Source organism: Telopea speciosissima, chromosome 10 (genome assembly GCF_018873765.1).
Source record: "Telopea speciosissima isolate NSW1024214 ecotype Mountain lineage chromosome 10, Tspe_v1, whole genome shotgun sequence".
Taxonomy (NCBI): Eukaryota; Viridiplantae; Streptophyta; class Magnoliopsida; order Proteales; family Proteaceae; genus Telopea; species Telopea speciosissima.
The window spans coordinates 50,442,064-50,455,741 of NC_057925.1; the positions used below are offsets into that span (position 1 = coordinate 50,442,064).

General features: G+C 37.7%; 1 protein-coding gene across 1 annotated transcript; it reads right to left on the reverse strand.

The window, feature by feature from the left end:
• Window positions 1-1,114: 1,114 nt before the first annotated feature.
• LOC122641376 (BRCA1-associated RING domain protein 1-like) lies at window positions 1,115-12,588 on the reverse strand. The gene is made up of 13 exons (XM_043834584.1): window positions 12,408-12,588; window positions 12,203-12,256; window positions 12,024-12,094; window positions 11,801-11,914; window positions 11,235-11,689; window positions 9,724-10,053; window positions 9,423-9,523; window positions 4,061-4,247; window positions 3,807-3,913; window positions 3,080-3,161; window positions 2,445-2,610; window positions 1,725-1,840; window positions 1,115-1,597 (listed from the first exon to the last, which is right to left on the reverse strand). Exons 1-13 carry the CDS (start codon window positions 12,500-12,502, stop codon window positions 1,262-1,264), a joined length of 2,214 nt encoding a protein of 737 aa, XP_043690519.1. The 5' UTR covers window positions 12,503-12,588; the 3' UTR covers window positions 1,115-1,261.
• Between the last annotated feature and the right edge of the window lie 1,090 nt (window positions 12,589-13,678).

The window sequence follows — 13,678 nt, forward strand, 5'->3', positions numbered from 1 at the left end:
GTCAATACTGTACTTTTTGAGCACTCGAAAATTGAAGCTTCGAAGTCCAAAGTCCAAACTACCTTCTCAACTTAATAATTATGAGGACTATAAGAGTCTAATAGTATGACATCTTAGCAAGTCTAGAAGTGTAAAATTCTTTCACCAATGCTTTTGATCTAAAAAAGAAATTCCAATTGGACCTAATCTCAAATGAATGGAAGTCATATCTCATACCTACTTATCCTATTGGACCTACTCTCAAATGAATGGGCCTTACCCTATAACAGTTTAATATCACTTTTGTATGAAGCTTCAAGGTTTTGGCTCCTAATTGTCCTAAAAGATTCAACAATTGAACCCAAGATGTTGCAAGCAGTGACACTTTCACTTTTGGAGATATGTTATGTAAGGTTTAAAAGCCCATAATGGAACATGGGATCAGCCTTCATCGTTTCTGGTATAGATTAGTTGGAATTAGCCGGAACCCTAGAGATTAGAATAAAAATATCGAAGCAAAGATTTCAATAGATTTTGATTTTTTAGAAAAAATTTATTCAAAAGACTTGTAGATCTGGTAAAAGAGCCAAGTTTCATTAATTTTATGCGATTTTCTGACTGCAAGAAGGGGAGAAATGACCAAAAAAAATAAACATCTAATTGTAACTGTGTAAGATGTTGGTTTGAATAGATTTCACAGAAGTTCTAGAGACCAGATTGTTTGAAAGTTGTGTTAGGTATATCCTAAAGGCAAGACTGTGAAGCCACTTCACCGACTCATCTGAACTACTCGGTATGAATTTTTTTTCTTCACAGAGGCAACACTTCCCTAGCATCTCATTCTTTCAGCAACAAATTCACTCCAACCCATCCATTTACCTGCTTAAAATCTGTCCAGCATCTCGCCAATATCTAAGCCATTTCACCTGTATTTTCACTACTTAATAGTATAAGGTGAATGACCAGAAACATGACATGCATTGCCTAAACAAGTAAAAGCATCAGTGCATGGATACTGATGGCTTCTACAAATGGTTTGAAACCATGTGGAGTGCAGATTATTAAGTAATAATCCCACATCAACTAAGTCTAAGGACCTTGGAAAATAACACAGATAAGCTCAGATCAATCCATAAATAATACTTACAACATCTATTTATAAAATATGTCACCTTAGGATGTTCAAGATCAAATGAAATAACAAAACAACAATTAGATACAGGGCAGAAGGGAAAGAAAAGATCACATGCCCCTTATTCAATAAGTTAGTACACTATTCAAATTAGCAAGTAGGAGGTTGAATCTCACAAGCTGCTATTGATTCTAAAAGCCAAGTATGTCCAATGACCTGACATCCAAATTCAGCAGCAAAATCTTCTGCTTTTTTTAATCTACACTCCATATACTCCTCCACCGATGTACGATTTTCCGGGGCATCATGGTTGTAAACAATGAAGGTTGAGGAAGTTTCCTGTTCACTATCTTGTGGGAGTAACATGCCCTTGTTCTTAAGAAGGGTACCCCCAGCAGCCAACACTAAATCCTCGAGGCATTCCTTGTATGATGGCACAAAATCACCAAAGAAGTAGAAGTCCAGGCCAGTAAATAGCCTTGGTGCCTAGACAAGAATTGTGGAGATACTTAACCTTAGCCAACCACATATATTTCAAAGTGCACTGTGATGCAAGCAATTGAATTTGAGAGTATATGTATGTATGTTTAAATGTGTGCATTGAGAGCCCTACCTTCACCATCCTAAGTCTGCCATTTTTGGGGCCATTGCAACAACCATGAATGTCACGTTGGACTTCATACGGCTCTTCGGGCAAAGGTTGCAAAGCTTCCAAGCAATCTTTTATCCCTGCAAAAAGCAATTAAAGTGACAATACTAAACAACAAAGGAAACAAGAAAAATCTAGGGAGATCAACACGACAACATAGGACAACAGATACATGGAACATTTCAGTTAGTTTTGCCACAAAAGCACCTCCATCTCCCCCACCCCCCCCCCCCAAAAAAAAAGAATAAAAAGAAAAAACAAAACAAAGACTTTTATTGTGAGATTAAAGTAGTGATTGCGCTCAATGGCCAAGAATGGGAGGGGAGTTTAGTCGTCCATTGGTCGGGTAGTGTACAGCAGTTAGGTTATGACCTTGGTTAGGCCTATCCACCCTAAAGCTCGGGCTTTTGGGTTAGACACCATCAAATGGTATCAAAGGGGTGCACAACCATGTGGAGGCCCATGGCCCAAAGCAGGGGGGAATTGATGCAATGATTGCATTCCATGGCTATGAATGAGAGGGAAGTTTAGTCCCACATTGGTCGTGTAATGCAAATCCAGGACCAAAAAACTTCAGACAACAAGATCAGAAGTTCATAATCAACGAGGCAAAAGGGCTTGACAGAAGAAACAAGACTACAGAGCATATATGCAAGTCCAGAGAAGCAAAATAAGAGAACTTACAGTCAATTTTCAAGACCCATATTCCATGCAAGATGGCCATAAGGACTTTCACGGTCCTGCTGCAGGCACCCATCTCATCTGTGGCTGCAATGACATGGGTGACATTTGGCTTCCAAACCTTTGCGACAGTAGCGCCAATCATTTTTGCGAACTTGGCCAAAATATTCTACACATCAGTAACAAAAAGAATTAAGTTACCTGATCCATTGCAACTGAACCATAACAGCGCTGTTATAGAACCAGAGGTCAACCAAGAAAAGGCGACCAAGACGACCAATCTGAACTGATCTAAGAAACTTTCACATGCAACGCAAACCTAATGTCTTTTTATTTCTTACAGTGCAGACCCAAAATGCAAAACCCCTCGCTACAGGCCCATGAAAGAGGCCGCACTGAGACGACCAGATCCAACAAACAGCTTGACCAATGATGCAGCAAGCTTCTTATTGCTTTTTTATGTATAAAATAATGAAATAAAGGTAACATCTTCCATCCAACTAAACCTTTGCCTAGACCCTAGGTTTACAGACTTAATAATGACTGAGCCTATCAGAGTTCTGAAAAAGAATAACTAGACAGCTAACAAGGCATGGCGCATTTACAAAACCCAGATATCAACTCTGTTTGCAGCTTACCTTCTCTATAACAGAGAGAGAAGATCCACATAGAACCCATCCTTCAGGATTACCAGCAGATTTGATGGATTGACTACAATTCCTGGAAGAAAAAAAAAGGTCATACAGTCAACCATAAAAATATAAATCTTTGGCACTCAAAAGGCCAAAATCTGTAACAGAACACATAAATATTGATCTAAGAACCTTGGATATTATAGTCAGTTAACGAATACACACATACAAAAGCATAGGTACATGAGGACACCCCGCCCATTCACAATCAGAGGCAAAGCTATCTAATAGCTTTACAGAAAGCACTGACGGAAAACAAAAATGAAGGAAAGGAAACCACTTATTCCATCACTTGTGAGTTGTGACATTTCACTCTGTTCAGACTCAGTGATACTGATGCAATTTTCCCATTAACCACCATATTTTGCTTTAGCACACCCAACCACAAAGCAAGGATGAGATTACAACTACACACACAAGCAACATGTGCACATTTAAGTAAAAATTACCAGTTCGTATGCCCTAATCTAAAGGGGGGAGAGAGAGAAGGGCCCAATGCGTACCATCTTACCAGCTTCATCACTCTAGTCTCAGGAAAAAAAAATAATAAAAAAAGACAGTGATTTAAATTTTTTCAGATATTCATTTAAAAAAAGGCCCAATCCCAGGAACAATGAAGATTGTTGAAGCACTTATGTAAAATGGATCAAATGAAAAGAAAAATGAGATTTACATTTTATTTGTTGAAGCATGGCAACCTCTCATCCTCTTCCCAAGCTTGGAGATCTCATTTGGAAATTTTTTTGATGAATGAGTAGGACAAAGCACTAGAAAATTTTCCTGTGACAGCCAAGAAGTCAACAAGCATGAACAACTCAAACAATAAATTTGCTAGAATTGAAGTTTAAATTTTAGGGGAAAAAGGCTCTGCATTTATAAAAACAAAACTGCTCAGAATATAAAAATTAAAGAGCACAGATAGCTTACAGTATCCCACCGACAACCTTCAATTTGTACTGCACAGGGAACATGAAAAGACTTTCGGCAGGATTCTGCATAGCAACCAAGGGCTGCACCCTTCAGCCCACAATGGCTGCACTTGAGCTTTGCACCCCTTGAAATTTCTTTCTCCAAATTATGAACAGCATCATCAGCAAAATACACCTGGGGCGCCCTGTAAATCAAATATCATACATGTTCAGTCCAAAGGTTAGAAATATGACCTCTTTCAAACCAGTAACAAAGATATCCATCAAATAAACCAATGTTTTAGTTTCAAATGTCTCCATATGCAAGTCCGACCAACTAACAAGCTTCAAAAATTGGGCTGATGACAATTTGGGGGATCAGGACCACTACCTGTCTTACACTTAGCAGGCATCCAATAGCCCTCTTCATTGCCAAACATTTTCAAATTTTCTCTATGCTTTATACTTAGTCCATCTGAAAGTAGTTGGATCAGCACACCCTACGATAACTATGTTCCACTGGAACAAGTTGTAAACTAGGTGAAAAATTAATTCTTATCCTTAAACATTCTTAGGGAGTTCAAAGGCATTAGGTAGTCCTCTTTTCTTGATCAATGAGACATCATTGTTCATAATTCATCTTTCATGCACTTAAACAGCTAGTCATTCTTACAGAAATTAATACCTTCCTGAATTCTCTTTTAAATTCAACTCAGCCTTATCCAGTTATCCCAACTAAATGAGTTCAGCCACATGGATCCTTTTTCTTCAATCAGCTCTATTCAAAACCATATTTGTTACTAGTCCTAAGCTACACATGTCTTTCCTCACCACTCTAGAGTAATTTTAAGCCTACCCCTGACTCGTTTAGCTCCTCCAATCTGAATCAAAGAGTATTTTAGGCCTTTCTTGCATATGTCAATGCCACCTCAAACGACTTTCTCGCAACTTATCATGTGTCAGAGCTATTCCTAAATTAGCTTGAATTTGTTCATTCCTTATTTTATCTTTTCTAATTTAACCACTCATTCATCTCAAGATCCACATTTCAGCTATACACTAAGTGTGTTTATATGTCGTTCTTTCACTGCCCAACATTCAGCTCCTGATGCAGATCTGAAGACCCACATCCATAGGAAGAAAACCAACAAGAGAGGCCAATCTGTGGCGTAACATTTTGCTGTTTTGTTTTTGTTTATTTGCTTTCCATACTTAGTTTATTTTGATGTCCTTTGTTTGGGTTTAGCTCAATTGAATCTGGTCCAACTGTTGATTCAATCTAAGTGATTCTACTTTACGTTTTTAAGTTATTAAGTTAGGTCCACACCTCTCCACGCATAAGAGAGGATGTGTTTTGTTTTCTCCAGTCAGCTAGATGGACTTTCAGTCTCCTACTCTGATTTTGATTGATTGGCCATAGGCCTATAAATAAACAAATCGTGGGAGGCTTCTATTATTCACGAATTTTATGAAAGAAGCTTGCTTGCTGCTGCTGTTTTCTTTTGCAACAAGAACTCGAGTTTGATTGAGGAAAATGGAATTGATGTTTGATCTGATTGACACCTTGCGGTGAGAAGCCCGGGTGGATCATTTGTTGCTATTCTACATTCCCTAATGCTGCTCTATTGGTATGGAATTTTGAGCTCAACTTACTGCCATTAACAAGTAGTCTTAATACCTTCACAACTTGCAACTAGAACCTCACCGTCTAGAAGATCACATACAAAGCTTTTTTTTCAGATTAAGCAATCCAGCCATTGGATCTGCATGAAATTTTGTGCAAAGACTAAGAACCCTAATCTGAGGACTCGACCAAATTTGTTTTAGATCAGACCAGCCGATTGTCTGCAATTGTGAATTTACTATTCTGCCCCTACCCTTGTCCAACCCTGATTTCAACTCTGTTTTTATTTCTGATTTCAGATATTAGGTCGCTGATATCAGGCATAATTATATCTGAAATCAACAATCTAATTTCCTCATTAAACCCTAATTTCAGAACCAAAATTACCCTGTTGCCCCTACTCCTACTGCTGCTAGGATTCAGTCATAACTCCAAATGTAACCATCAGATTTGGCTGAAACTTTCAACAATCATTCCCATCCATATCCCCTCCACTCAACCTCACTTTTAGCTCCTTTCATCCACTAGATTTATGTTATTTAAAATCACCCCTAATTTGAAGCTTCCTTTGATTGAAAGATCTTGTTATTGGCTTCTGATTTGAGTCATCAAACCAGTACTACATTAGCTCCATACATCATTTCCGATCATATAACTGTCCTATAAAAAATTTTCGTTTTGAGTTTTTAAAGGAATATGTCAATCACACTACACTCCTGAAGAAAAGTTCTTTATACAACACCATCCTCTATTTCTCTTACCTTATTTATGATTGAACCTAGGTTCCTAAACTTTTCACTTTGCCCTATCTCCCTATCATCAACTTTGCCACCTCACTTTCACTCCCATTGTTACTAAAATTACACACCATATACTGTCCCATTGTTACTGAAGTTACACACCATATACTCTGTTTTTGTTCGACTTATTTTATAACCTTTTTATTCCAAGGTTGATCTCCATAATTCCAACTTTGCATTCCTCCCTGCTTTTGTATCATTCACTAAAGAAATATCATCAACAAAAAGCATAGTCAAAGGGATATGATCTTGATTAGCACAAACAGAGATGGGCTTAAAACTGATCCTTGATATAATCCAATTGTAATTGGAAATTCAATTCCCCCCCCCCTTTTGCAATTCTTAAACAGTCAAACTAGTCACTACACCATTATGTGTATCTCTAACTATGTCCACATATTTACTCGAAACACTTTTTTAAGGTTTTTATCTAAGTCAATAAATACCATATGAAAATCTTTTTTACATAAAACCAAATTAGTTATGTGAAATATTAATTTCTTGTTTCTAGCGGGTTTCAATAAAATTTTATAGTACAAGTCATAGGTTTTCTTTCTCTATAGTAATTAAAGCTTTGAATATCACCTTTACTTTTATAAATCAGAACCACAATGCTTCTCCGTCATTCATCTAGCATTTTTCTTGTGCTCATAATCTTATTAAACAACTTAGTTAGCTAAGTTATTTCACCAATCCCTAAGCTCTTCCACACCTCTATTAGAATACCATCTAGACCTATTGCGTCCCTATTTTCGTCTTCTTTAAAGCTTCCTTACTTCGGACACCCTAATTTTCCATATATATCTAAGACTAATGGTTTCTTAATGGTTAATATTGTAGACACTGAATTTTGTCATCCCCAGGCGATGATGACAATAGGACACGAACAGACATCGGTATCTCTCTCAAGGACTCCTACCCCTGCACCCAAACCATTTCACTCTCACATCCCTAAAAATGATTTGAAAGACCATTTTACCAAATGCTGAAGGGGATACTGCTCACTTCCCTAACAAAAAATTTTATGAAGAATCAAAAGGGAAAACCCCCTTCTCGAGGCATGTCATAACTGAGGCGCCGCAACAAGGGGGGACCACAAGATTGCGCCAGCCATATGACCTCATCTGTGGCGCCGCGGATCTTGGCCCATTCAGTGGGAAAGGAATGCGACGCCGCACAAAGGGGGGGACCACAGGATTGTGTCAGCCATATGACCTCATCTATGGGCCATCTATAGTGGCATATACGGATGACCCCCACCCTCTTTTTTAAAGCTAGAAAGCCCCAAGGACAGGTCCCACCCCCATTTTTGCTCCCATTTGGCTCCTTTTGAGCCTTCCAACATCCCTTTTAGCCACCTTTTGTTAGCTTTGATCATCCTTCCTATTGGTAGATCCTTCAATTACCTTACCTAAAAGTTGTTTTGGTCCATAGTCTCACTTTCCCCAATCCTTGCCTCATATTTAGTCCATATACAGTCTTTGTTCTGTCCAAGTACAAGTAGCGAAACTCCCATTACAATCGTTACTTTGCCCAAAGTCTAAGTGCCGAAATCCCTTTTACCTAGCCATTGCTCTATCCGACAAGAGAGAGGCAAGCCAATCGTCCGTCTCCACCTGAGCCATGGGGATACTTTATATTTCATATCTTTTGCATTTTATTTATTTTGATTAATTTCATTTGCAGGTATACATCTCCACGTTTCCTTTTACTTTGGATACAATGTATACCATTAAAGTAATTTACTTTAGTGTACATAATAAACGGTTTTTTATTATTTCCTTCTGATGTTTGATGCATCATAATCTAATCTTGCATGTTGGTATAAGACGTGTTATTACGAGAGAATCTTCTAAATCTAACATCTAGTAGAAAGACTGGTTTAACCAAGCGAGATGGGATGTTAATACCTTCCCACACTCGTAACTTGATCACTTACCCAGAATCTCTGACCAAACCATATGGAATCATGTAGCCCTTTCAACTCACTTCGGATGGGCTACACCCATTGGGTCCTAGGCCTAAATCCGAAGTGGCAACTCCATTTATTTTAATTTATGAAACATGACCCCGACCCCTTATGTTGATACATCAAGATGCGATGCCATCCACAAACCCTCGTCGCCAAGGGGCCATGGAAACCCAACGGATCCCGCCCGCAAGGCAAAGAAACTTGCATCCGGAGGCCACAGTACCTACAAATACAATCATGTAAAATACTATTACTTATATTGTTTTCATTTAGTAAAGTTGTAGAAATAGTTTTCCCATCTCTCTTTAATATCCTCATCACTTATTAACACTTTATAATTTTCACTTTTAACGCATCTAATATGGTTGAAATCTCTACTCTTCCTTTCCCTTATTTTAGCTAGTTAATAGATATTTTTTTCCTTTTCCTTTGCACTCAAATTGTTATAGAGATCCTCATATTTCTTAGTCCTTGCTTTCCCTACTAGCTTCTCAGCTTCCATTTTAATAATTTATACCTTTTTTAAATCCCCCTCATCCTTAGTCATTTCCCAAGTTCTAAAACTAGATTTCTTATTTCCCTAGATTAATGTTATTTTTCCTTTAGATTCTCCTAGAACTTCTTTAGCACATTCTTAATATAAGTAGCTATCTCATTCCACACCATATTAATGTCTACATCAAAGTCTCACCTTCCTTTTACTAAGTTATCAATAAATATCTTCAAGTTTTCTCCTTTCAAGTTCCAACATCTTATTTTAGGGCAAATAATCTCACATTTCTTACAATTCAGGATTTTAAAACACAAAACAATGACCATCAATAAAAATTCACCCAAACACTGAAGATATAAAACTATAAGGAGTTTCTAAATTAAGGGTTAAAACTTCGACAGCTATACAAATAGATACAATGAGGAGCAGAAAAATCATCATAAATTGTAACCATAATTTAGGTAAAAAGGAAATCACAGATAAAGAGTTTACCATTCAATGCATTTCTTGTGTACATGCAAGACATTGGGTTGAGCTGCCTCATCTGCCACTATTTCCTTTCCATTGGAAAAATGCATCATTGGTCCAAAACACTGGAAGAAACAACATTAAAAACACATAAAATTAAACTTTGAGTACTGAGATATTGTAAAGATAAATGTTTTACTACTAAATTGCCAAACCAATCCTTTTAAAACAGAAAAGATATTTTAGCGGCTCATGAAACTAATTGATGTACTGTAGTAAAACAAGGGGAATGAAATAAAAGCCACTATCTGAAGTAGATAATTACCTGTGACAAACTAGATGACTGGCAAAATGCACATATTACAGTTGACTTTGAATCTGAACAGTCTGGACCAACTGATGATTGCACAGCCGAAGCAGATAATCCGTTTTTGTGTTTGGGTTGGGACATCAACACATTCTCAGAATCCAAAAATGGTAACCTGTGAATGCCATTTTCTGTGGCAGTATCTATAGGATCATAGTTCAACTTCATTCTCTTTGATTCCCTACCATGATCTTCTCCAGGTTGAGTTAATGGTCCTTGACCCATCTCTTTGACAAATCCATCCACTGACTCCTTCAACATGCTTTTGGCTGAGAATTTGTCAACACTCTGCAGAATGCAAATTCCAACAACTCATGAGAAATACTAACACTTTAATACATTCTTCAATAGGTATTGATCACATCAATGCATGCAATTGCCGACTAATATTGGATTAAAACTCTTACAACCAATATTAAGAAGGTAATTAAGTAGACTAGCTATCTAACCTACAAATAAAAGATAAAGTTCACTGTTGAGAAGTTGTCAAGCCAAAATATGGAAGAGACAAGTTCTACAAGCACATCTCAAGAGTAGGCACCCAACAACATATTCATGGTTTAGCAATGCAGGAATTAGATCAACAAGTAAAGAACATCAGAGAGAGCTTTCACTTCACAATGACTACCCCCCCCCCCCCAAAAAAAAAAAAAAAAGATTCCAACCATGACTATTGTTGTACAAATTATAATCTGACAAAATCTAAAAAAGAAAATATGCTGAAAAAGGAACTTTGATGAATATAAACCATTTTGTTCTATTTCACCTTTATGAATGATACCCTTCCTGCGCACTATCCCAACGAAATAAGTATAGGCTTTATCACACACAGTATAAAAAACACCAAAAGACACTATAGATTCCTTGTTTCCTGGTATATTGGGATCCAAAAAATGAATAGTTTCATCTTAGCTTTGCATAGCATTTTCCTGCCTAAACACACCAATTGGAATCGGAATCAACTGAGGCTGATTTGGAACCCGATTCCAATTATGAGAGCCTTGACTAGAGATTAGTCCATTACAAAATTATTTTGAGAACCACATGCCAGTAAAAATTTCATGTGCTTTGCAAGCATTGATTTAACTTCTCCATGACATCCAACCATTTGGGTGCAATGTCTCCTTTAAATAAATCTTAGAAAAGAAATATATTGTCAATCTTATAAATGAACTAGAAATATGAAAAGTACATTTAAGCAAACAATAAAGTCAAAATTATGACCAGCTAATCATACAGGCTAATCCGTTACAAAATAACCAATAAATGTTAAACAGAAGATACAGAATCTCAAATTGAACAATTAAAACTATTTAAAAAATATTTATAGAAACTCGAAGCATAAAATTAACTGCTAATTTATTGGTTATGTTACCATCTTGTCTATATACTAATTCTCCAAGTGGTTCCATAATTAAGGATAAAAATTCTCCAATAACCCTTAAAGCCACAATTTGATTGTAACATACATGCTGGCTACCACGGGCATTGCTGTCATCATCTGAATCCTTCCCATCGCCGAATGGTGGTGGGCTGTCATAGGATGTCTGTGTGAAATTATTCAAATCATCTTCTGAACCTCTGCTTGCACCAAGTTTCTCATCTCTAAGCTGCTGAGGCTGCAATGAATTAGCACACCCTTCACCATGAAATTTCCTCTGTTCCCCAACCGATTGCCCTAATTTTTTCACTGCATCACCATTACTTGGCACATTGGATTCATCAGGTCTTCTAGATCTCTCAACTCTGACTTCCGAATGATGTGTAGGAAGATGAACTAGTTCATTAACATGCAAAGATGCTGTGGATGATGATGGGTAGCCAGAGATTCCCATTCGCATGGCGTTAATGGGTTCCTTCCTCGACCTATCATCAATAACAGTAGTAAACGTAGCCGGGAATTGATCCAATGCCCTTCCCACATCTACAAGGATCAAAATGCAAAACACAGAGCAACGTCCCAATAAAATTGCCAACTTTTAGTACAAATAGACCATAACAGAGAGCTTTTAAGTAAGGATGAAAATGAATGTACCAGCCAGATCAATTTGACTTTGAGGAACCCAATGCAAGAGATTAGCACCAAAGGCTTCATCCATACTCCGATAGATGCTAACAATATTTTCCATGTGAGGAGCCGGCCTTAAATCTGGAGACACATATCCTTACTTCGCATCATTTAAGAAGATCTGCAAGTTCCATATTTAAACCAGAAAAAAAAAAAATAAGGGGTAAGGGAGGCAGGCGATATACTTTACCTTTGTGAACAAAAGGTGATCTACAGACGGGACACTCGGATCCGAACTCTGTTGTTCTTGGAATGCAAGAACTGGAAAATGAGAAGAAAAAAAATCCAAACAAAATTAAACATGAAGAAGTGAATTTTTAACTACCCACAAAACGAAATCAACTCGTGAAAAAAGGAAGAATGAAAGACCTGCATAATATGTGATTGCATGGCATCAATAATGGTCGATTCAGCAAGTTCAAGCTTCAGTGAAAACAAACGGCACTTAATTTTAGTCAATTAAAATGGAAGAGATTAAACACCCACACAAATTAGAAAATCGCAACGATAATTCGTAATCCGACCACAAAAAATAAATAAATCAGTGATGGAAATATCAAAAACAAACGCGTACCATACGGAACACTTGAGTTCTAGACACATTTTCTGCAAGTGGAGTAACCATGGATTGAGAAAAAGGAAGCGACCAATGCTCAACGAATCCGCCATTATCGATTTTGCTGGGTACTTGTTTCGAATGAGCGAAAGCTTGAGAGAGAGAGAGAGAGAGAGAGAGCAAGACCAGACCTTCTATGGGTTCTATAATGCAAATTACCAGTGCAGAGCCCGGGAACCAAAACTTTGGAGGGAAAATGGCGGTTTTGAGCGGCTTTGGCTTTTCGAAAGTTGCGCCAAGCGGCGGGAGATAGATCTAATCTATCACAGTTGATGTGATTTGAAAGTTAAATTCTCAAGTGGAAGTATAATAACTTTTTTGAAGGCATCATCCGTTGGATCAGAATATGACTTTTGAACCATCAGCATTCTTCCAACACTCGCGCTATTATCCGCTTCTTCGTGCTACTATTTTAGTGTGTACCAGATTTAGTTTTGGGTGAGAGAACGCTGACGGTCACGCGCCTAAGTATGGCTCCCGCGCTTGGACACAGAAACCATCTTTCCACCTAAAAATGATCTTCTTGCCTCTTATGAAAGGCGGAAATCGAATGAGAGCAAGGCGATCATTTTCACACGGCAAAGCAATCAGTTTCTAATGTGGTAAGGCGATTTTTGTGATTAACTGTGATAGCTTGGTGCAGACCGATTAGCATTTTTTCTTCCCCTCTTGGTAACATGTGCCCAAATTTTGAACATGCTCACATCATGGATCCCATTCCACACGCTATCATTATGGGATGGATTCTCCCATCACATGTTAAGGAAGAGAGAGTATACATGTGGACACATGGCACTATCATAGCAGTTATCTATTAGAAATTTTCATCTAACCCATACACGCTAATACATTTAATAAAGAAATAAAATACTTATGGCCAAATTTTCTTTGTATTGGGAGTGTAGGCTCTACGTCCAGACACATGGGGGTAGGCAAAATGATCATCTTGCCCCCTAATATCCAGCCCATGTGTTTGGGCATAGGCCGCATTGCGGCACGTATAGAGAACATCAGCCCAATACTAATATCGCATAGACAAACCGAGGTTGAAGGCAATAAACTCAAGCACCATGCCCTACATTGCAAACCTGAAAACACATGGATAAACTTAAAAAATCAATGAGGTTGAGTTGGGCAATCGGTCATTCTCCTTAAGACTGTAAATGTCTCCTATGGTGCAAACTAGGCTTTTGCAAAACAACCTTCAAGATAAAATAATCATGTAGGTG

Bases quoted from the DNA above. Each gene is read 5' to 3' on its own strand.
- LOC122641376 (XM_043834584.1), bottom strand. From the start codon at position 12,502: ATGGCGGATTCGTTGAGCATTGGTCGCTTCCTTTTTCTCAATCCATGG. The intron at 12,095-12,202 runs GTCTTTCATTCT...CTCATTTTCCAG, and splicing joins TGCAATCACATATTATGCAG to TTCTTGCATTCCAAGAACAA. The intron at 10,054-11,234 runs GTATGTTACAAT...TGCATTCTGCAG, and splicing joins ATGCCCGTGGTAGCCAGCAT to AGTGTTGACAAATTCTCAGC.